General features: G+C 38.0%; 1 protein-coding gene across 1 annotated transcript in view; it reads right to left on the bottom strand.

The window, feature by feature from the left end:
• Nucleotides 1–22,687, bottom strand: part of SEMA3A (semaphorin 3A) — a 169,637-nt gene that overhangs the window by 5,100 nt on the left and 141,850 nt on the right. Inside the window, exons 12-16 of the mRNA XM_062597623.1 lie at nt 21,901–22,120; nt 15,452–15,543; nt 12,518–12,559; nt 6,020–6,177; nt 2,256–2,323 (exon numbers count right to left, since the gene is read on the bottom strand). Coding sequence (XP_062453607.1) covers nt 2,256–2,323; nt 6,020–6,177; nt 12,518–12,559; nt 15,452–15,543; nt 21,901–22,120 — 580 coding nt within the window. The remainder of the gene's footprint in view (nt 1–2,255; nt 2,324–6,019; nt 6,178–12,517; nt 12,560–15,451; nt 15,544–21,900; nt 22,121–22,687) is intronic.

The raw sequence follows: 22,687 nt of genomic DNA, 5'->3' as shown, positions 1-22,687 counted from the left end.
TCTCTGCTCCATCTCCATCACAGCCAAATTCTGAGCAATCCTGTGAGACCCCCATTGGTGTAAATCACTGAAGAAAAGGTGGCTTTTCATTCACAAATTGTTCCAAAAAATAATGATGAGATTTTTAATAGCACTAGTCTGACAGGCTTAAAAGAAACTTGCTCTTTAACTGACACAAAGGTGATCATGCTTTAGAGTTTATATTTGGTCAAATACTTACAGAGCTAAGAATCCTCATTTCCTGCTAATTTTGGTCTGTAGTGAATTTATACTACTTATACCCTTGCATAAAAGGACATGTGAAAGAGTTACTTATACCCTATTAAAAGCACTGCTGATTCAGTTTGAGACCTTGGCATTTTTCTACAACGTCTTTAAAAGTGAGGTATACTATGAGAGATTTTTCTTTGTTCATATTTCCGTTGATTCACACAGAGAATCAACTGCCAGTGACCGCAGAGGAATGTGTAGAAAGTAGTAGAGATTGCTGGAGCACATTCTTACCTACAAACACTCCCAGTTCGGCACCTGAATGTCCAGGAAACTACTAGTGATAACCAAGGCAAAGGCTCAGCATGAGTTTGCATGGCAAGTGTTTATAGTGGTCTGTATAAAGCATAATGCACATTTCTCTGTGCAAAAGTCAAATGAATGTAGGAAATTTTTACAGATTTAAAAGGCTAAATTAAGGACGGGGAGAGGGAAATTTTTCTAAAACAAGCTAAAGCATCATTTCAGAAAGCACTCTGTCAATACATCCTTCAGGTCTAAAGCCTAGGACTATGTTCCTTTGGTATATTTTGTATATTATTATTTCTTCCAAGCACTCTGGCTTCATTTCGCCATTCAGTACCATTTTTCCAAGTGGCATCTCAGCTCCTATTTCACTGATTTGTGCCTTTGAAAGGCCGGAAAAGTCAAAAATCTGTACGAAAGCTCCTTGTGATAAAGTGTACTATTCAACATTTTTTTCCTGATCTTTTGTTCTCATGATTGTCATACAGGTTACCAAAAATATAGGTAAAAGTGATAAATGAAAGAACTACATTGGATCACTCTCTATCTTTTTAGGTAGATAAGTTTGTCATAGGAAGGTACAAAACCAAGCAATCAAAATTGAAATATTAAGATATTTTGAAATTCTTTTCTTGTCTATGAAGATAAGCAACAGACCTATTGCTTTTGTAAAGTACAGCTAGTAAGTGGAAGAGAACATGAAAAAACCTGAGCATGTGATAACCCACATCATCACAGGCAGCTTAAGATGGAAACAGCAAGAATGTGAGGGTAATGTCCAAGACACGTTTCTGCTGGTAATAAAATTCACATATAGACCCCTGTGAAAATTTCACACTGGAGAGCTGAAAATGCCATCTCAGCCCTAATACTTGGATTATCTATTTGCCATTGCTGCTATTGCAAGGAGTGGAAGACATGAGAGTTTTGAGATATCTCCATTTTCAGCCACCTCTATTTACTCCAGAAATCTGTTCAGTGGTTTAACTATTATTATAGATGTAACACAAACACGAGTAATCAGCTTTTTATCCAGCAGAGGGAAGCATTGCCTAAGTATTCTGTTCCCTTAGGGTAAAATGGAAATTTTTCATTCTCTAAGTGAGGATCTTCCGAAGAGATTGGCAACAAACTGGTAACTGGGATAAGTTAAGTTTATCAGCCAACCAGTTCAAAATTCTGGTCAATACGCTACGTGGAAATAACACAGTCAACCAAAACAAAAAGATGACAAGGAAAACCCATTTGGAAAACATATGGGACAGGTATACTCCAAAGAACATCCTGATCTGAAGGAGCTGCCTGCTAGCGTGGCAGCTACAACAAATGCCATTCCGTATTTAACCAGGGTGGTTAATTATGTGGTTGGTTATCTTCCCATCAAAACTATATGAAGCAACATGTACACACTTCTTGTTGTTCTGAAGGTGGTATTCTACAACAGTATGACTGTTCTCTGATATAGTATGCCTAGATTGATAGTATGGTATTATCAAACAAGAGAAGTGGAAAAGTTAAAATGCTTCAATTTTTAACTTGATGAAAAACACAACCAAAATTCTTTAATATCTGATCCAGACTACCACAAGCAATCAAAATTGGAATATTAATTTTGTTCATCTTTCCTAAATGTTATTGCAGTTTTCCTACCAAATGATTCATTTGCTTCCTACTCTATTTGTATATAGTCTGTAAAGTATGTTCAAATTGTTTTTACTTCACGAACATCCCTAACTTACCATGATGCTGCAGGTCTGAGCAGTGAGTAAGAGGGTCTCCATTTCGGATGTCTTGTCGTCTAGTACGTCTGCAAATATCATATTTGGAAACTTTTAGTGACGTTCTCGGTGGACTATATTCACATTTGCCATGACTCAACAGCAACAAAAGGAACATGTTTATAACTACATGGGTCACATGAATGCACCGAAACTGCACGATGAAGAAAATCATACTGTTACCATACTCTGTGCATGATCATAGTTCACAACATCAGCCTTTACACTTACGAGTAAATACGTGTCTCTTTTACACTGAGCTTATGAAGTTTCCTTTAACTTTGCTGGTAACATTGTTCAGAGAAAAATGCATGACTTAATTGATAGATATGGGATCCACCAAGAGATCAAAGCATAATAATACATACAGTTTAACATGCATCAAAAATATAAAGAAGTTGAAACTTTTCTGCATGCACAGAATACTTTAAATATCATAGCTTCTTTACTTAAAATTAAAGATTAAGATGGATGGTTCTAAAGGGATACTCAGATTGTATTTTCCACAAAATTTAAATTAAAGAAATCATTTCAGCCCCTACTGATTTCACTAAAATATTACTCATTCAATTGATTCAAATCTGTTGCAAATGACCATTAAGATAAACTGAATAAAGCATTTGGAAGATTTTGAAATGCCATTTATTTCTTCTTTTGTAACTTAATTCTGGGTTCTAGTTTTTATTGCCTGACCATTTAACATAATATATTCTTTCCCCAATTTGATCTCCACTGTTTTTTTCAAAGAACATACTGATGTGCGCTAAAATGTTGCATTTCACACACCAAATAAAAAAGGAAAAAGAAAAAGAAAAGAAAAAAAGAAAGTTTTAGACTGTCTTATTTTGCTTTTGTTGTTCTCTTTTTGTCTTCTTTCTTATTCAAATAGCTGCAACAAAATTCAATTGAGCCACAGAAGAGTTTCTTATAAAAAAAGAAAGGAGGGGGAAAAAAAAAGGAACAAGGCAAACAAAGCTGTGTTTCAAGTGTGAGCACTTTACTCTCGGAATCAGAGAAAGCCTGCGGGCTTGCGAAACGAGAGGAGAACAAAGAGGATTAGGCTGCTGAACAGTGCTGTGATTTCAGCTTATGGCATCCAGCAACGGATATGCAAAAGTCAAGTAGCCTTGTAAAAAGCACTGATGGTCCCTCCCTTGTGACAACAGCCCGCATTTTTAAGAAGCCGTTGTTCAGCGGGACACAGACCATCTCTCTGCCGTCCCCCAGCCCTGTTTGCAAGCTCTGACTCACAGCCCATGCTCAGAGTTCCCCCACGGGCACCATCAACTGCAGGGCCGACTTCTGTGCCTCGAAACGTTTTACCTCCCTCGCCCTTTTTATTCCACTGAAAACTACTGAGATGTTATCCCCGAAATTATTTATCTGAAGAATTGTACCACTTTTATCATTTTTTTTAATGGGGAATGTGCTTTTTTATATCTTTCTGAGTAGAAACTTCACAGAAATTGTCTTGGTATACTAGGAGACCTTAATACGCTTAGTAAGAAGGAATGGTTGGTTGATTGATAGAAGATTCAAAAATTGCACTCATCCTAATATAAGAGGTCATATTTATCTTACCCATTATCAACAAATAAAAATACATCCAAGACATAAAGAAGCATAAATACAGTATTTTATTACTCCCTTCCTAAATTTCAAAAGGCAGTAGATTTATAGGATACTATTTGTAGGAAAGAAGCCCGTGGAAAGACTCATATTACTGTCAGTGGGCTTTGGATGAGATGTTTAGTTAGAATCTCAGGAAAATGTCGCACATATCACCGTTGTATCAACATGATGATCTATGAAATAGGAGCCAGAACACATCTGCATGGGGCAGAGTTAAGTGGTCACACTACAGGCATTCTGAACCATCATTTAGACTTCTTAAATATACAAAGAAAGAAAAGTAAATTAAAATCGTGGCTCATAAAAGCTCCCTTAAAAAAAGGCAGGATAGGAGGGAGCACTATTAGTAAAAGCATCTCCTCAAATGCCTCAAGACTCAACTTTCCCAATATTTCTGTAGCCTAAAATTACAGGGACTCTATATTAGGAAAATGTTGACGTTGAAGCTGTTTCCAGCACTGCTGATTTTGTCACAGATGGATTCAAAGCTGGTTTCGGTAAAGTGGGTAAAGGAGGTACCAGACGAACAGCAGATCCCCCCTTTTGGTAGCAGAGCCCTTATCCTGCTGCTGCTGCCGAAGGAGAAATGGAACGGGCGAGGACAGTGAATTTTTTTGCATGCAGTGTCAGGATCCCAGCCTTCCACCACTTGCTTCTTCCTCTGTACTGGCCTCCAGAAGAGGAAATTCTGCACCCCAAGTTTTTCCTGCAGCAATGCAGCCCAGTTTAGCTCCCTTCTTTGCCCTACCCTTCACTCCAGTAAGAACAGGTCCTCTTGCCTTTCTGATGACAATGAAGTGAGCTGGGTCTGCTGCTGAAACTCAGAAAATCTGACCAGTGCTTTTTCTAGGATGTGTTCAGTTTCTCCTTTTATTTTTTTTTTCCTAAAGAATTTCAGAAATGCCTCATGCCAGATTAACTCTACTTTTTGGTGCAAAGACAGAACCTGATGTTCCATAAGCATTTTTTTTCTTTTGTCATTAGATGCAAACACTGACATTTTAATTCTCTTCACATGAAAAATCTACGATATAAATGCTATTTCCCACCCTCTACCACATTTCTGCTCCTCCAACAACCAGTCCAGATCTGGAATCTGAAATCCTGACATTCCAAACTAACATTTGTTAACATTAATTTTAAGATAAAGGCTCCTTATGCATATAAATTCTTGGTCTCTTGGTTATTCATAGGTATAAGATGTTTGACATATTTGCTTTGACAGGATTTCCCTCTGAACATTTTTTTCATCATTTTCTTGGCTAATATACTAAGGGAAAGATATGGAATCCCAGCACTATACTAGTAGCAGTTCTTATATGCAAGCATTTATTAATTCAACTATTCCTAATTTCCATTTCATAACTAAGAGCAGGTTGTATCTTTTAAGAGAAAGAACTCCCAATACTAAAGAAAGCAAAGAAACTACCATTTTAAATCTTCAGACCAGGCAACTCAGACTTGTAAATTCTTATAAAAATGGTATTTTCCACTTGCAGAATCTGTTTTCCCTTAACCTTTACATTGCAAAACCTTTAACATCAGTGCAGAGTGAATGTAAAGTGGTTATCGTTCTGATCTGGTAGTATTTACACACACATCAACACGTATAAATTATACTTTTAAATAATAACAATCATGCTATATATCACTAAATAATACCTTTCTATTCATGTTCAAACACTTTATAGATAATCCCTTTGTACTAGAATTCATGAAAATGTAAGATAAGTTAGTTGAGGGGAGAGTAAATTTTTATATATTTTTAATAGCTGTTCCCATCCTCATGTTAGAATTTTTTTTTCTTGTTCCTATGTAATACTGAATAAAAAGTTATGAGTACATTTCAGAGACAGCTGTTTTCTGAATGCTTTTTTTACAATAGCCTTTCAAGCCAACCCAAGAAGTAGCAGTGTTCACTTTAAATCAACCAAGACTTCACATTGCTTGTATCTCCCACAATTATGTTTTCTTTGGAATAGAAAGGGCTCCAGCTAACCATCCCATGCAAAATCTCCAAAGCCCTCTGGTCAAATTGAGACCATCAATTAAAACAAATAGCAAGTCATGCAGACATCCGAAACTGTCCCTACCTCTTAGCAGTGGGGAAGTAACGTGAGCAAGATGAACCGTCCCAGGCACAGTACGGGTCTCTAGCAAGACAACACTCAGCACATGCTTTTCCATACACATCGCAGCGGTGTAAAGGAAGCTGTGAAACTCCAGTGGCTGAGCCAATGTAGAGCTGTTGCTATTATAAAGTAAAATAAGTAAGTAAATAGATAGATAGATAGATAAAATAGTACTTTGCAAACTTCCAGTTTTTACTAGGAAGGCCTAAAAAATAAAATGATAAAATGATATATTAAGACTTTTGCAAACATGGTAAGTGATCACGATTCTAACATACAATAAAAGAATGAGAATAATAATCCTCAGGATAAAAAAAAAAAAAAAAAAGGAAAAAAAAAAAACCCAGGAAAATCTTTGACATTTGTTTGAACTTCTTTGTGGTCTCTCTGAATAGAAGAAAAATTAAGTATGCTTCCATTTTTTCTCATATTTGTGTTTATAACTCTGCATTGGGATGGAGCTATCATCAGTGACAGAACACAGTGGAAAATATGCTTTTGAATTAAAGCAAAAAGAAAAGCAATTTTAATGTAAATTTTCTACATATAACTTGAATTTTTATTGAGAAGAATCCTAAAGTAAATTATTTCAGACAGATGCTGAGACATTTCGGCTTGGAAGTGCTGACACAGTTCTTTGCATGTCTGGTAGTTTTGAGGCTTCATACTGTTTTCTGCAGGCCACATACTCTGAAGCATTTCTTTAATGAGGGAAGATGGCTTATTTTATTTTGGATAAAAAACTTCATTTCTAGTGGGACATGCAGCTCAAAGGAGAGGATCCAATGAAGGAAAATAAAGAATGCAAAATCAAATTCACGTGGTCCATCTGATTAGCCAGTCCCAAAAGGGGCATGAGGAAACTGAACTACCTACTCACGTGAAAGTCAAAACAGCTATTTCAGCTTAGTGTTAATTGTCAAAGAAAATGAATGTAGTAATTAAAAACCGTTCTCTCTGAGACAAAAAAACAGGGGAAAGCAAAATAAATATATAAACAAAAATAAATGGCATAATCTTTCTATTTTGAAAGCACTGAAACTTTGCTATCAAAAGCTTGAACTTTGTTACCCAGCACCTATGGGGGGCAATCAACTCTTCAGCTCTTAAGGTCTCTCTCCAAGCAGTCTCATCAACAAACTGCAAAGCTGTGTTCATTTCCCTTCCTTAGAAATCATAGGGCTGATGTAAAAAATAGAATTTGAAGAACTTTTATCCAAATTCTTCATCTCCTGCATTGTGATGTCTTAGAGGTACCACTTATGGAGAATACAAGGATGCAAGGTGGTGGAAGTCACCAGTCTACAGGATATGACAAACACTGGATACCAGGAGATAGCAAAACCAAAAACCCTTGTGAAAGGTGCAGCATTAATTGCTTTCAGATAAAGCAACTTGGCAGTTTATATAGACATATTAATTGTAATAGAAACATCCCCAGCCTTTATGTAAACATCAGGAGTTTCTCAAGAAAAGATATGACAAAAAAAAAAGACAAAAGAAAATTCACTGGTAAATTGAAGACTAAGCCCTATCTAAGCAGCTGCTTCAGTCTATTATAGCGCCTTAGTCAGACTGTAAAACCACATTCTCTTGGCAAAAGCCTCTGACCACACAGGGCTCTGTGCAAAGCCTTAATTGTATATAATAGTCCTCAGCTCATGTTGTATCCTTGAGAAACAAATGGCAGGCATCGGACAAGACGGGCCAGTTCTCTCTGACTTAAGGCACTTAACGACACCCCAGCTCAGGGCTATATTCTGCAGTAAAAAAGCAGCAATTCAAATCTTAGGTGACCTAGCCATTTCTCAAGAGATGTCTTTTCTCTTTACTGATTATAGAGGAAGCATAGGTCAAATTAGAGCTTCAGTTAAGTATCTTAAGTGTCCAGATGGTATTGATCTGGGTCCTATGTAATTGGTGAATTGATATATATATGTGTGTGTGTGTAACAACGTGTGGTGCAGCTAATATAAAAATCAACCTAGAGTATGCATGTGGGAAAATAAAGAAGTATGGTGTAATGGATTCCTAGCACCCCTATTAGCAATTTCAGTTGGTCAAAAAATTCTCTCTGATTTCTAATAAATGTCTTCAGAATTAGAGAATGACCAGAACATACGGGGGAAAAAAAAAAAAAAAAAAAAAAAAGTGAGGCCAAAATAAGGTTACTTAAAGAGTCTATGCCATGTAGATAAGTTCATAAAGTTCAGCTAGCGAAGTGCAGCATGTGTTTCAGGTGTTACACAGCCTAGAGGCTGCTGCCCTGTTTGCTGCTCTTCTGATCATGCTTTCAGACTCCAGCTGGTGATCATTATTCGGGACACTAATAATATATAAGTCCAGTCAGTAAGAAATTCAGAAAGTAGTAATAGAATGATTTGCATCAATGGTTTGACCTTACTTTGCCACGGTCAAACTGTCTTTTGGGCAAAGGCTATCCCAAGAGATTTTTAATTTAATAAATCAGTTGATTATCAGATCAAACCAGAGTAAAAAAAAAAAATGTTTTCCAAAAATTATTGCTGAAGCATCTGAACTATAGCAAAGATTAGGAGACTAAAGTTTACAGCAATCTAGTGGTGTCTGTTAGCCACACAGTTTTGCCCAAAATGCACTCTTTCTCTAGCACTTGGAAAAAGCAATAAGAGTTTTCTGTTTGCAAAGGGGGTGTGAGGGGGGGGAAGGGAGAGCACACAAAAAAAGAAATACTTAAAAAGAACTATTTAAGCAGAATTTTCAAAGGAACTTAAGGGAGTAGGAGGACCAAATCCCATTGCATCACACTTCCTTAAACTCCTTTGCATAATGATCACAGTACATATGTTGAAAGGTAACTGTCTGACGCTGAGTAGTTCAGGGGATGGTTGTGTGACATACATTTTGGGCTGGCCCTTCATATATGCTCACTATGAACAGAAACAGTGATCTCGGAATAAGATGCAGTACTTTATATGCCTACACAAATAGTCTGTAAGGTCTTCTCTAAAGGTCTCTGCCTTGCCTTCAGTTGGAAATCTTATATTTAGAAACAAAAACTCTTTGTTGCAGTTAACCAAAGAGATGGTTTGTACCAGCCGAGGATCTACTAGTTCTTTCCCATTTTACCACAAGGTCCAATGGCTTTTTGATAAAGAGGATCATAAATCTGACCCCCAGGAAAAAAATGCAAGCTTGCTCCGCAAAAAGCCAGTTTTGATTGAAAGCCAGGCATGACTTTTTGGCCACATTTTTAAGTCAAGAGGCAAATTCTGGAGCCCCATGTGAGGGGTACTGGGACCAGTAGCAACCAGGGGAGCCCTGGAAGGCCGCTCCCACAGAACTGTAATATTTAAGTGTCTGCAGGGTATTGCAAGTGTCTGTAGGGTGCTGTCCTCTGAAGGTCTGTAACTACAGCTACCTAAGCTTAAGCTTTATTCAGGATCTAGGGCTTACATACGGATCTAGGACTCTAAACACAGTTGGGAGGAATATGTAGCTTCAGCAAGAAAATATAATTCTTGTGAGTTAAAGTCAGAGTTCAAAAGGAATGTATCAAGACTTAGTTTAAATTTTCACATAAAGGCTAATTTCTTTTCTCAAAGCAACTCTTGCTCGAGGGCCAAATCCATAGTTCTACAGAGGGGTATTAAAGCCTTTGAGTTGGATACCATTTAAATCCTTATCTAAGTTCTGCTCCTGAGGAATTGAATTTATAGGTTCAGGTCTTTAGGAAGAGGAGTCATTTGAAGTGTATCAGTTTGGCACAATGGCCAAACAGGTAGCTTGAAACAACCGGTGTAGCACAATAATCAAAAGTAAGGAGACGTCCCCAGTACAGTGCTGTTATATTTAAATGCAACATTTGTTAGTGAGAGAATAAAATAAAGCGATTGCTTTGAAATTATTAAGTGGAACATGCGGATTTTATTGTTTACATTTCATGCTCCTGCTTTGATCAATACATAGAATTGTGCTGTTTATACAAAAACCTCCTGCTTATCAGAACACAATGAGTAAAGTGTTTGAACTGTAAAACTACAGTATTTTTAACCATAAATATGAAATGGAAGCATGTTGCCAAATACTTATTTGATACAAAGACTGTGCCAAAAACTTGTCATACTGTATCATGATTCTGTCATTTTTAGCCTGAGGCTGTTTGATTTTTCATGAGCTTAACTTTGCTTGAATAACTGGTGTTCTATGCTCTTTTTAGCTTTAGACAATTTTAATATTGTAAATTTGTTTTCAAAAGACTCAGGGAAAACTGTAATCTCTCTTGAATAAATAAAGATGCTTTGAAGAAGAGGTTATACTAAAATGCATGGACTATTATCAAATGTGATCAGCTGCTTTAAAGGAATGTACTTATAAAAATAATCCAAAGCAGAGCATTTTGGTATGATGTGAACATATATACAACTTGACAGGCTGTTTTTAAATATCTCAGTGTTCAATACTACATTTTTTAGGTCCTGCCATTTTTGTTGTTTTAGGTGATAAACTGTGTTAGAAAAGTTGCCTCAAACAGAATGTTTTCTGTCAAATACAAAAATGCTTTCAAACAGCTTTTCTGTATACAGTGAATTTCTAGTTAAATATGCAACATTTCAAACAGAGTATTGGGTTCTGTCCATTATAGAATAAACTTAACTCTTATTCAATAATATATAGAATGAGGTAGATTAAATCTAGTTTAGAATATATGTCTTTTAGTGCACCTACTCCAACAATTAATACAAAATGACAGTGACAGTGATATTAATGGGAAAAAAAAACCAAGGTGCGAATAAGGTGCTAGTATTTCCAGAATTAGGCTCCAAATTACACAAAATTATTCTGAGAAAAGTGGAATCACCTTTCTTAGAAATCAGACAAAACTTTACCTCCATCCATCACGAAGTCCAGTTAATTTTAGGTATAGTTGAGTCTACAATGAATGGAATGAGCTCATCTTTTGCTTAAGAAGTTCTCACTGAAATGTAGGAAACACAGATTCTACAGGCTGGTCAGGAGTCTGGAGCCCACATTCTAACCTTGTCCTCCAAGCAAAAGACATGGAGATTTTGGGCTAAATAAGCTTTTCCTTTTTTTTGTTAAAGTTGAGCGGTGTGCACACCGGAATGGAAGGCGCACAAGCGGAAAGACAGCATGCAACAGGGATCCTGAATCTGACTCATGGTTAAGTTCTTCGGTAAGCAGGTGTCTCATTTTTTCATTTCTCGTGTTCTTTTTGTTTCTGTTGTATTCCTTTTGTACTAGACCATATGCCCATTTTAGACCACTGTTCTTAGCCTCCTGCAGAATAGCTTAGATTGAATAGTAAAAGTGGAAAACAAATATGCTGTGATACAGTGTGTAGAGCATTTTATCTGGATGAGAGAGACTTTGGCCAGGAGTCCAGCCTTGAAGCAGACTGGACCCAAAGTATATTTAGGGAGTTATTCTTAGAAGCAGAATCACTGAGCTGGATTCAGATTGATTCATTCGTTTATTGTAAATGAGAGAGGTATACACCTACTTTAAATAGACTAGTTTGCCCAAGTTTCCAACAGCTGGCATCTTCTGGACTTCCTGAATCAGAAACCCATATCGTTACCCTTAATGTTCCATTGACCTTCCATCAAGGATTCTAACAGCTTTTTGCAGCCACCCATGTACCCGCAAAATCCTGCAGCAGTAATTTCCACAGAATGCGTTGTATGGAAAGATATCCCCTTCTGCTTGCTCTGTGACAGCTACCTGGTTACCCTTCGCTGGAGACGCAGTCATGCCACTCCTGATTTTACAAAGGTCTATCAAAGTTCCTTAAAAGTTCTCTCTAAAGTTCCTTGGTGTCCCTGCCCGGCTGCAAATTGCACCATTTTACAGCCTGACAAGTCTCAGTTTATTTTGTGTCTCCTCGTACAGAAGAAGCCATTCAGCACTTTGTCCATCCTAGGGATTACTCTGTACTTATTCAAGTTCTACTAAATCTTTTCAAGGTGATAGGACCACAACCAGGTTTGAAAATAATGTCTTCTGGTGATACCTTTCTCTACCTCTGCGCCTAACTAGAGCCAGAGCTCTGTCACATGAGCTGAATTTCCATTTATAGCATTGGAATTAATAGAACGTGCTACTAATCTTACAGGGAATAGAACTAGTCCCAGTAGTGTAAGGGACCACTTTTGGACACTTTTTTAAAAATAGTTTTTCTCTCATAAAAGCATTCAGTAATGTGGAATTTTTTTCTTGAGAGCCTCCAGACGGCTGGTTAGTTTGTGTTCAGTTTCCACCTTACCAGTAAAACACAAACTAAGCTTTTCCTTTTTCCTTTGCATGTCACATTTTCCTGAGAAACTACTGATGTTTATATAAAGGGGTGGGATGCTGCTGCTGTAATTAATATGTCTTTACCAACTGCCAAGTTACTGTCTCTTAAAAACAGAAGCCAATAAATATTTAAAGGTGATTTAAAGTTTGTGCATACAGTACCTGTTTTGTGGAAATCTTCATTGCCGAAATAACAGTGGGTTCCTAGGGGGTGAGGAGAAAAGAAAAAAAAAATTACTAGAATGATATTTGTTTACTTAGAAGCCCTGAAATTAAACTAGATATTCCTTAACAATGGTAGCTCTTGTTATCTTTTATAGTGGAATATTTTATAAGTTAATTAGAATGCCTGCATGTGTCTGGGCGCATCATTAAGTGCTGTGCTGACAGCAGACATACCATTTCCCATATATCTTGAAATTTCACAGTGAATATTTTGTCACGAGTTTCACTCTGCAATTAACATTAAAACTAAATTTAAAGAACTGCCTGCCCCTGGAACTATGAAATAATAATAGCTATATCAAAATATGTAGATGCTGTATATTAAAGGGAATAGAACTAAAACAATACATTTCAACCATATTAAGGAGAAAATTCCATTCCTGCAAAATCTTATTCATAAGAACAAGCCTTAATCACAACTCTAGTCTTCTTGACTGGACTGAACTATTCTCATACAAAAAGTAACTCATATTTGAAGAATGAAGAACCATAGCAGGCAGCAATTTTTTACACTCCAGAATATCCATTATTTAATCAACCAAGTGGGTCAGTAGAAGAGTTAGTTTTCTCTTAGTTAAATTTCTAATCTTATTTATACTTATCTATAACAAGTAAATGCCAAACCATTGCCTGTTTTCCTACATAAAGACTGTAGTACATATTTAACACAATAACTGCATTTAGACTTGATTATAAGGTTGTTATTTACACTTTTAGTCCCAGCTGTTTGAATGGAAAGTAAAAATTGCATCATTTGGTTACAAAATCTTCAAGTCAATTCCATATGATCTATGTTGGATCTAAAAATCTACTATTAATCCCACGCACCATGTCTTGGGTACATTAATACATTTTTTACTGAACTTTTATACTTGTGTAGCTTTCAGCTTGCTGATCCTGAGAGAATCTGATACAGGTCAGCGAATGCTAAGGATGTGGACCTGCCTTTACAAATGGGTTAATAGATCTAGTATTAGAAAGCATCAATTAAGTGTAACATTTGAATGAAAGCTGAACTCATTCATTTGTTTGCTCAGCTGTTCAGAGAAATATTGCATAAATGGGGTTAAAAGAGGCATTTGTTATCGATGTAACAGATATGGAAGAATTTCAGTGTAGTGGAATTATAAATGAAAACCATTGTATTCAGTACAAAGCAGTTTAGGCATCAAAATATGTTCCTTAACATGCTGACAGACTCTTTTGTAACCAATGAAAACTTACATTTTGGTTAAGGTACATTTAAAATCTACTATAAATTCCTATTGAAAGATCCATATCTTACGCACACAAATTCTGCTCATTCTACTGATGTACATTAATGACCTCTTTAAGGCTTAAATGCATGTCAAAGGAGATAAATGAGCATTTGAGTATACCAGAATACCATAATCCTTTTGTGTAATAAATAAATATACAGGTGAAAAGAAATCCCAAATCTGAATTTGCTATTTAGTATAGTATTTTTGTATAGCTTTTCTATGGGGGGAAAAAAAAAAAACACAAAACATCTTTCATTTCATTTGTTTTCTTTCTTTCACTTTTAGATTTCTGTTCTCTTTTAGTTTGGCACTGCTACTTTATTTAGGGAAGAGACTCATACATTATCAATGATTGCCAAATTACCCTGCATTAATGCAATGACTTTTGCGTGTGTAAGAAAGAAGCTGAGAGCCACAAATTACGTCTCATTTTCTCCTCATAGCTTCTACTTTATTTTTCTGTTAAAAAACAACAACAAAAAAATCCACTTCTGCCCTCAGAAAACCCACAGATCATAGAAACAGAGGAATCTTTGTCTCAGGGCTCAAAACAGCGGCTTCTGTAAGAAACATCTGCAAGACTGGCACTGATAGAAGCAAGATTGTCCACTAGGAAAATAAAAATTATATTGAAAATAATAATAATATTAACTAAACAAACAAACAAACTATAAGCTCTGCTCAGATATGTTGTATCTGTTCAGAAGCCAAAGGAAATTGATGGCAATCAAGTTATGGCACGAGATGTTGGTCTGACTCCAGGGGCAGGCTTTGAGCACATCACAAGTGCAACTCCTCCGCAAATCTTCAGCGATACCCAACACACCGTGCACGCAACGTGGAGCGCCCTGAGCATGCACACGTCACCTTCACGCTGTCCGATTAACTTCAATTTAACTTAATTTAAATGAGTTGTGGTTGTGTACAAAACATGAGACACCCCTGGGATTTGTGTGGAAAGAGTCTGAATGGATCACTTGGCCTCAACCTGCCGAAGTGCCTAGAGAACACCTTCCTTTTTGGGTGGTTCAGCTAGGAAAACTGGGATAGATTGGTTTTCACAACAAAGCGCCAAAGAGTGGTGGGTGTTTATGCTGTCCTGACTCAATTCTTGAAAACAACGCCCTCAAGTTAGCTGTGAAAATATGAACACTTTCTTTCTTCGTTTCTGAAACTGTTGGGCATAAGAAAACTTTGCAGATCAGTGTTTTTTCCTCAGGCAGCGTCCTAGAGTTATGTTATGCTGATAATCTGAATAGTGTCAAGACTTTTTGTACCTCTAAAATCCTTGTATTGCATATCTGTGCAGGTGAAAACAGGCCTTGTTCCACAACTTGCACGCATGCATATTTAACTGTAGTATGCAATGCCTACAGGATCCACGGATGCTAGTTTACTTTTTAAACTGCAAAATGAGAGCCCTTTATCATTAACTTCCAGCTAGCACAGAGAGTTTCAAGGTTTATTTTGACTAGCGTCTGAGTCTCTAAGTGACAAGCTAATTAGAGGGGCATGCCAGGCTGGTCCTTGGCTAGACTGCAAAAAGCTCACTTTGCAGCTGTCCACGGAGAAATCTACAACCTGACACTTGAAATTTAGCTGCACTTACCCGAAAGACTGTCATTTCTTCCAGCAAGACTTCCTCTAAGTCATGCCAAGTCTCCTTAGGAATTGAAACCACTTTAAGAACTGTTCCAATATCTTGAAAAGAAAAAAAAAAGAAAAAAATACATATACTTAGGTGCTTAATAAGTATACCTCGATTTCGGAGCAACCAGAGGTCCTTGGCATTTTGTAATATGCAATTATTTCACATATAAAGATTATGAAGCTATATGTCACTCAGCCCTGGTTGTTCAAAATACCAACTGATATTTAAAATAATCTAGAAAAGCACCGACTTTCAGCAGGACTTTGCACTGAAATCTTTTAATTATCAAAACTCAGCAAAAGCAAGCAGAAGAGAAATACTGCTTCAGTAGTTAAAGAAAGAAGAGGACTCAAGCATTACTTAAGCGGCAACATGAAACGTCAGACGTTCACCCAGCCATGCTTAGTGTCCAGTTTGAAGGATGAAGTTTGTCATTCTTGCGTTAAAACGCATGTGAAGCTGCTGTTAGAAGGCTCGGGATGGATGCAGAAACATCTGGCGAATGTTGTCGGACATCTGAAGCTGTTAGATCTCCCAAGCACACGCGATATTCCCCGTGTCAGACAAAGTATCTAAGAGTTATACGGCCCTTAAGGCATCTGTGTGTTAGACACTAGTCTCCACTGAGGGTAAGAAGCAGCACAGCTTGTATCTTCTGCTTAGGAACAGGTGTGTGCCAGTATTTTAACACTTTCTCCTTTCACATTAATGGGAGTTTTGTGATTGGCTTTAACATTAACAAGCCCCAGGCTCAAAATGTGAGACTTCGTTTTTGTGTATGTGTTTTGTGACTTAAGATCGTCTCTGTTTTAAAGCTTCTGTGCTTGTGATATATATTTATTTTTTCATGTGCAGAACTTTGGGAGTAGAAAAAAAGGAAAAAAAAATCATTTCTCCGTTGCTGCACACCACTGTAGACTCCCTGAAATGGGAACAACTCTGGATGTGATTTTTCTTTCTAATTAGCTAAGCGTAGCACCATGCAAGTATATCACAGAAGTTACAGCCACATCCCTGAGGATATTTCATGCTGTGCATTTAGTACCATTAATAGCTTAGGAAAATATAAGGCATTTTAAAATGAATAGAAGTATCAAAGTAACAGAACTAACTATGAAGGCCAACATTCTCAAAACAAGAATCCAAGTGTAACTGCACAGAATCAAAACATTTTCATGGGTATAAATGAGTTGAAATTGCTGATAAGAAACCTCAGACTTTTCATTTCTATATTGAAAATACAGACTGAATTGAAATCTATTACACTGTATCAAAATGTCATTTGCTATGTATGTGGTGAGTTTTATCTTAAATTCTATTGGTTTAATACAAAAAACCTGTTATTTCCACTTTTCTTATCTGAATTTGGATAAAAAATATTCTGGAAATCTTAGAATATCCTGTAGAGCAGAGATTTTCATTTTTTCCATCTGTCCCCTCCTTAAGCAGGTGTTGGTTTCTAAGTGTATATTATTGAGAATTTAAAAAGAAGTGTTTTTTTTCCATAAAATATCTACAGTTATCTTTAATTAGGCCCATATTGATTCTATTTTAAAAATAAAGACCAGTTCTTTCTTAAAAAAAAAAGAAAGAAAAAACTCTTTCTTTCTATTTAGACAGTTGCATAAACAAATTAAGCTAGAAAAGATACCAGATAAGTTGTTTTGTCAGTGGTTTACGTTATGGTTACTGCTAGTAATTAAATATATTTAATTCAAGAAGTAGTCACAACACTTCAGAAGAAAATGCAATATAAACTTGAAAATGAATAAAAATGACTAAAGAAAAAAAATCCACATTTCTGCAACAGAATAATTCAGAACAACAGAGAGTGTTTTTAATGTTTGTCATAATGGATGGATGCATTTCGTTAATTATCTTGAGCCCAATTTGATGACCGTGGTTTTGAGGAAAATATCCTGTAAGAGCTATAAGGAAAACTTTGATCTAATAAATATAACAGTTTTGCAATATACCATGACTGTGTTCTGTCACCAGTCACAGGCCATGGATGCTGTCTTCCAGAAATACAGGTGGAATTTTGATAAAATAAAGCAAGTGAAACTGTAGAATCTGAGTGGGGCGTTGAGCAGGCGTGGGTTCCCAACATTATACTGTTTCCAAAAAATGTTTGTCTTCTAAGACGATCCTGCAGCTACGACGGTTGTTTGGCGCTAGAGAAAGCCTCTGAGGTCAAAGATACAGTACGCTAATCACGACGGCGGCTCTGATGGGGCCGCAGGTACCAAAGCGGAGCTTTATCTGAGTTCCAGATCAAGTCGTACGGAGTAATATTTCAAACAACTTCACACAAACGGAATCAGGCTTCTCCTTTAGGATCAATAGGCTCCGGTAAGTAAGATAAGATTACTGTTATTAATTTGCTTTACTGACAGATGTACCTTGACTGTGCCAAGCGAGCCCAAACAGCAGACACTGAGGATATGCACTAAGTGGATATTTTAAATCCTGCTCCTAATCATACATTTTCCAACATTCCAGTACAATTTTATTTTCGCTGTGAAGTAAGCTAAGCACTCTGCTACAATCACAGTGGGAAAGAAACTGCTTGGCTGGAGATTTCACCCACAGGAAAAGAAAATGCGACCACACTAGAGGAGCTATTAATTATGCTGTGTTCAATTATCATCACAGGAAAAAAATAAAGTACTTCTTTAACATATTGAAGTTCAGCAGCATGTGGGAATAATGTAGATTGCTGCAGTGGCAATGGGAAAATACAAGGAGGTGTATCTAATCTGATGCGACAGACCTACACAGAAAAAGCCAGTCACATCCCAAAGGGCTACGTTCTGGCCTTGCCACAAGTCCTGATGGACGAGTAGGGAACTAGAGCCCCTTATGTCCTACTCTGTCCTCTGTTTGGGGAAGATGCAATCTGCATCGACTGTGTATCTGCTCCGGGTTACTCCTACTTTGAGCAGCAGTGGTTCAGGGCGCAGTGCGGACAGGGCCTCCGATCTGCCTCCTTTCCTTTTGCAGCAGGGTGGAAGATGCCCTTTCCTCATTCTGAAAATCGCAATGAGGATAACGAGCTCAAAAGACTACGAGCACGTTTCGTCTCCTTGTGCCCAGGCCTGGGTGTCCTGGCTCGGACGCTAGCCGCCTGCAGAGGTAAGCTCCTGCTGGAAAAAGAGCAGTTTCTATTGACAAGTGCAATGTTGCAAGAAATAACAACACTGTGCACTTATGAAGCTGTGCTTTTTGGTGCTGAAATCTTTTTTGGCAAGTGCAAGTAATAACATTTCAATACTCTTCTTACAGTTCTTGGGCACAAATAGCAGCAGTGTTGGATGGGATCCAGAACACTTACCATGTGCCTGAATTTTAGAGGTTTAGCAAATTAAATGAGGCTCCCAGTCCTCAACTCAAAGGTAAGAGCTAGATACCATTGAGGCGTCTACAGAGGGACACCTTGCCTGAGTGATTACATAAGAAACACTGTACATAATGATAACTTTCTATAAGTTATAGATCAGTTTTATACAAGTCATCTGTACTCCCTGAAGACAGGCAGCAACTTCTACACAACTTGTTATCTTACGCTAACTGAGGTCTCTAAGAAGACAGAATGAATCTCTCTCTGGAGGTACTACTCTCTCCAACCTGAAGAAGCCAGTGCATCCTTCCTAGACTGGATGCCAAACTTTGGTGAGATAAATGCCACCTATTGTGCTTAAAATGTAGACTTAAACCAGTTGCTTAGTTCTAGTGGACTAGAACCTACCCAGAATGCAGAAAAGCTTATTTTGTCACACTTCAGCCAAGGGGAGTATTGCTATTAAATTTTTTATGGGCTGAATCAGGTCATGGAAGACTTATTGAAAGGCATAAAACACTGCCAATGGTAAGATGGCATTAAACTCACTAGTACTGCTCAGTGGTGGAAAAAATGTGTTGTGTGAAACTACTTACCAATGTTTTACACAAGAACATGTTGTAAAACTGGTATTTAATAACTCAGCTCGCAGCTTCCATGAGCTGGAACATTTTTTGCCAAGCTGCATTTCCTGCAGTAAATGTTCTGAATTGCTGCAGATGCAGCACGTTTGGCAAATAAAGCTTCATCAGCTTTCAGTTTACTCATAATATATTTCAGGCATCAGCATAAAAGAGACCTTGAGATGTACCGTTTTGGAAATCTGACCCTAAGTCTAGAGCACCAACACTGTACTTAAAGTAAGTCAGAAATTGGACTGTTATAAGACAGACAGCCAAACAGATAATTTTTGGTCCAAGATTGAAAAAGAACAATGTTTTTTTTTTTTTTTTTGCTTGTTTGTTTGTTTTGACTTAGAATCACAGAATCATAGAATCAGTAAGGTTGGAAGGGACCTCTGGATATCACCTAGTCCAACCTCCCTGCTCAAGCAGGGTCACCTATAACATGGTGGTCAGGGTTGCATCCAGGTGGACCTTGAAGATCTCCAGAGAAGAAGACTCCACAACCTCTCTGGGCAACCTGTGCCAGTGCTCCGTCACTCTCACAGGGATGAAATTCTCCCTCATGCTCAGCCAGAACCTCCTGTGCTTCAATTTCTGCCCATTGCCTCTTGTCCTGTCACACGGGGCAACTGAAAAGAGTTTGGCCCTGTCCCCTTGACACCCTCCCTTCAGGTACTTGTACACACTGATCAGATCCCCCCTCAGTCTTCTCTTCTCCAGGCTGAAGAGGCCCAGCTCTCGCAGCTGTTCCTCATAGGGCAGATGCTCCAGACCTCTGATCATCTTCACAGCCCTACGCTGGACTCTCTCCAGTAGCTCCATGTCTCTCTTGCCCTGGGGAGCCCAGGACTGGACACAGTACTCAAGATGAGGCCTCCCCAGGGCTGAATAGAGGGGCAGGATCACCTCCCTCGACCTGCTGGCAACACTCTTCCCAATGCACCCCAGGAGACCATTGGCCTTCCTGGCCACAAGGGCACATTGCTGGCTCATGGTCAGCTTGTCATCCACCAGCACTCCCAGGTCCTTCTCTGCAGAGCTGCTCTCCAGCAGGTCAGCCCCCACCTTGTACTGGTGCCTAGGGTTATTTCTCCCTAGGTGCAGGGCTCTGCACTTGCCCTTGTTGAACCTCACGAGGTTCCTCTGCCCAGCTCTCTAGCCTGTCCAGGTCTCTCTGAATGGCAGCACAGCCCTCAGGTGTATCAGTCATTCCTCCCGGCTTGGTATCATCATCAAACTTGCTGAGGAGGCACTCTGTCCCCTCATCCAGGTCACTGATGAAGAATCTACCCAGTCAGACATTACATCAGAGAAGGCTGTCAGATTGGTTAAGCAGGATTTCCCCTTGGGAATCCATGCTCGCTATTCCTGATCACCTTCTTTTCCTCCATATGCTTGGAGATGACATCCAGAATGAGCTGTTCCATCCCCTTTCCAGGGATGGAGGTGAGGCTGACTGGCCTATTGTTGCCTGGGTCCTCCTTCTTGCCCTTTTTGAAGACTGGAGTGACATTGGCTTTCTTCTAGTCCTCAGGCACCTCTCCAGTTCTCCAGGACTTTTCAAAGATGAAAGACTTCATGATGCCAATGTCTAGTTGCTAGCAATTATGTTCAATAAATATTTGAAATACTTTTACTCAATGTAACATCATCCAACTAATGCAAAATCATCAAAGGTGAAGGAGCAGATCCACCAATTGCTAAGCAGTATAGTTCTTCTGAAGACACTGGATGTAAGCACGTGTACCTCAGCTAATTTCTGTCTACTGTCATTTCTTGTTATTACCTTTCTGGAAAGTTGCCTTCTCTGAATGCATATTTCTACTTTTGATAAGATGCCAAAGCTCTGTAATCCTGCAAATGCTTTTGAAAGGATGTTATGTTTCTATTTGAGTACCAATCTTTTTTAAAACACTGTATCTGCCAGATATCTGCATCTTAAGCAAAATGATGACTCTTCTGGTTAAAGAGCTGGGTGGGCATCTTAAGGCAATACTTGAAATACTTGGAAGGCACACAAGACATTTGCCATACCTGGAAACTTGCCTCATTCATGTTAATACCTCTTATGAAGTATTTCAAAATAAGTACCTGAAAACCTGAATTTTAATACTGAATTATTAGGACAATACTGAATTAATAGGACAAGATATTTCTAATAAAGTTCCACAATAACAGAAGTTGAAAACAGAGAGGTTTGATCTTACTCCAGTTGGCAAAGCTCCTAAAGAGTGAAGCCGTGCAGGCCATAGCTTGAACCTGTAACAGAGAATCCTTATGCAACACAAAGGGCTCCCCCCCACACACACAGTTTTGAGTCTTGCCCCAAATTTCCACACATATACACTGGAACATAAATCAGTGGTCTCTATTTCAGATTATGAAATTTTATCTCATCTATGCCTCTGTAATGCACCCAGTGCAGATTCAAGAATTCTCACCTGTGCCAATGAACATCACATCGTATTGGCCATCCTCTGCATCAACTCGATCTACGACTATCTGAGTGAACTGGTAATCCACATCTGTTTTGATCATGATTGGACGGTTGTTAATAGGGAACACTGGGTTGTACATGGCGGGATGACTTCTTGCAAATGTTATAACTTCATCAGGGAGATCCTTAGTAGAATCAAAGCCTCCAAAGGTTTTACTGGGACACTGAGAATGAAAAAGAGAATTTTATTATTGACCAAAACATTAGAAATACATTTCATTGCAATCATCCCAACTTCTTTAGTCTATAATAAAGTATGGCATGGGATCTAATTGTTTCATGATAGGTAGCAACAATTAATTCTGCCACTAATGTCTCTGTTATATTTATTTATTTATCTATCTAGTCTGGATTTAAATCAGTATAGTTAACAGCACAGAAATTATCATCATGTTTCTTACTATTATACAGTGAAAATGGATTTTCAGTAATTTATTGATTAGCATTAATCTTTAATTGGCAGAAGAAAGAAACCTTGAATTTTCTAGAATCATTCTTTACAAGACTAGCAAGTTCAGTATTTGTTTATCTACACCACAGAAAATTAATTAACCATGCTACCACCCTGGTTTCAAAGTATTCTCTTCTGAAGTTGACCGTAAATCAATCCTTCTCCTAGGTTGTTGAATCAAATCCTTAACTGTCAGGAAAATTCCCTGTTCTGCTGACTTTTCAGACTCCTAATTGTCTCAACATACCTGTGTCATCCATGTAGCTCTGATAACATGGAT

This window comes from Rhea pennata, chromosome 1 (genome assembly GCF_028389875.1).
Source record: "Rhea pennata isolate bPtePen1 chromosome 1, bPtePen1.pri, whole genome shotgun sequence".
Lineage (NCBI taxonomy): Eukaryota > Metazoa > Chordata > Aves > Rheiformes > Rheidae > Rhea > Rhea pennata.
The sequence above is the reverse complement of the archived record's forward strand: the minus strand, read 5'-3'. Positions and strand labels throughout refer to the sequence as shown.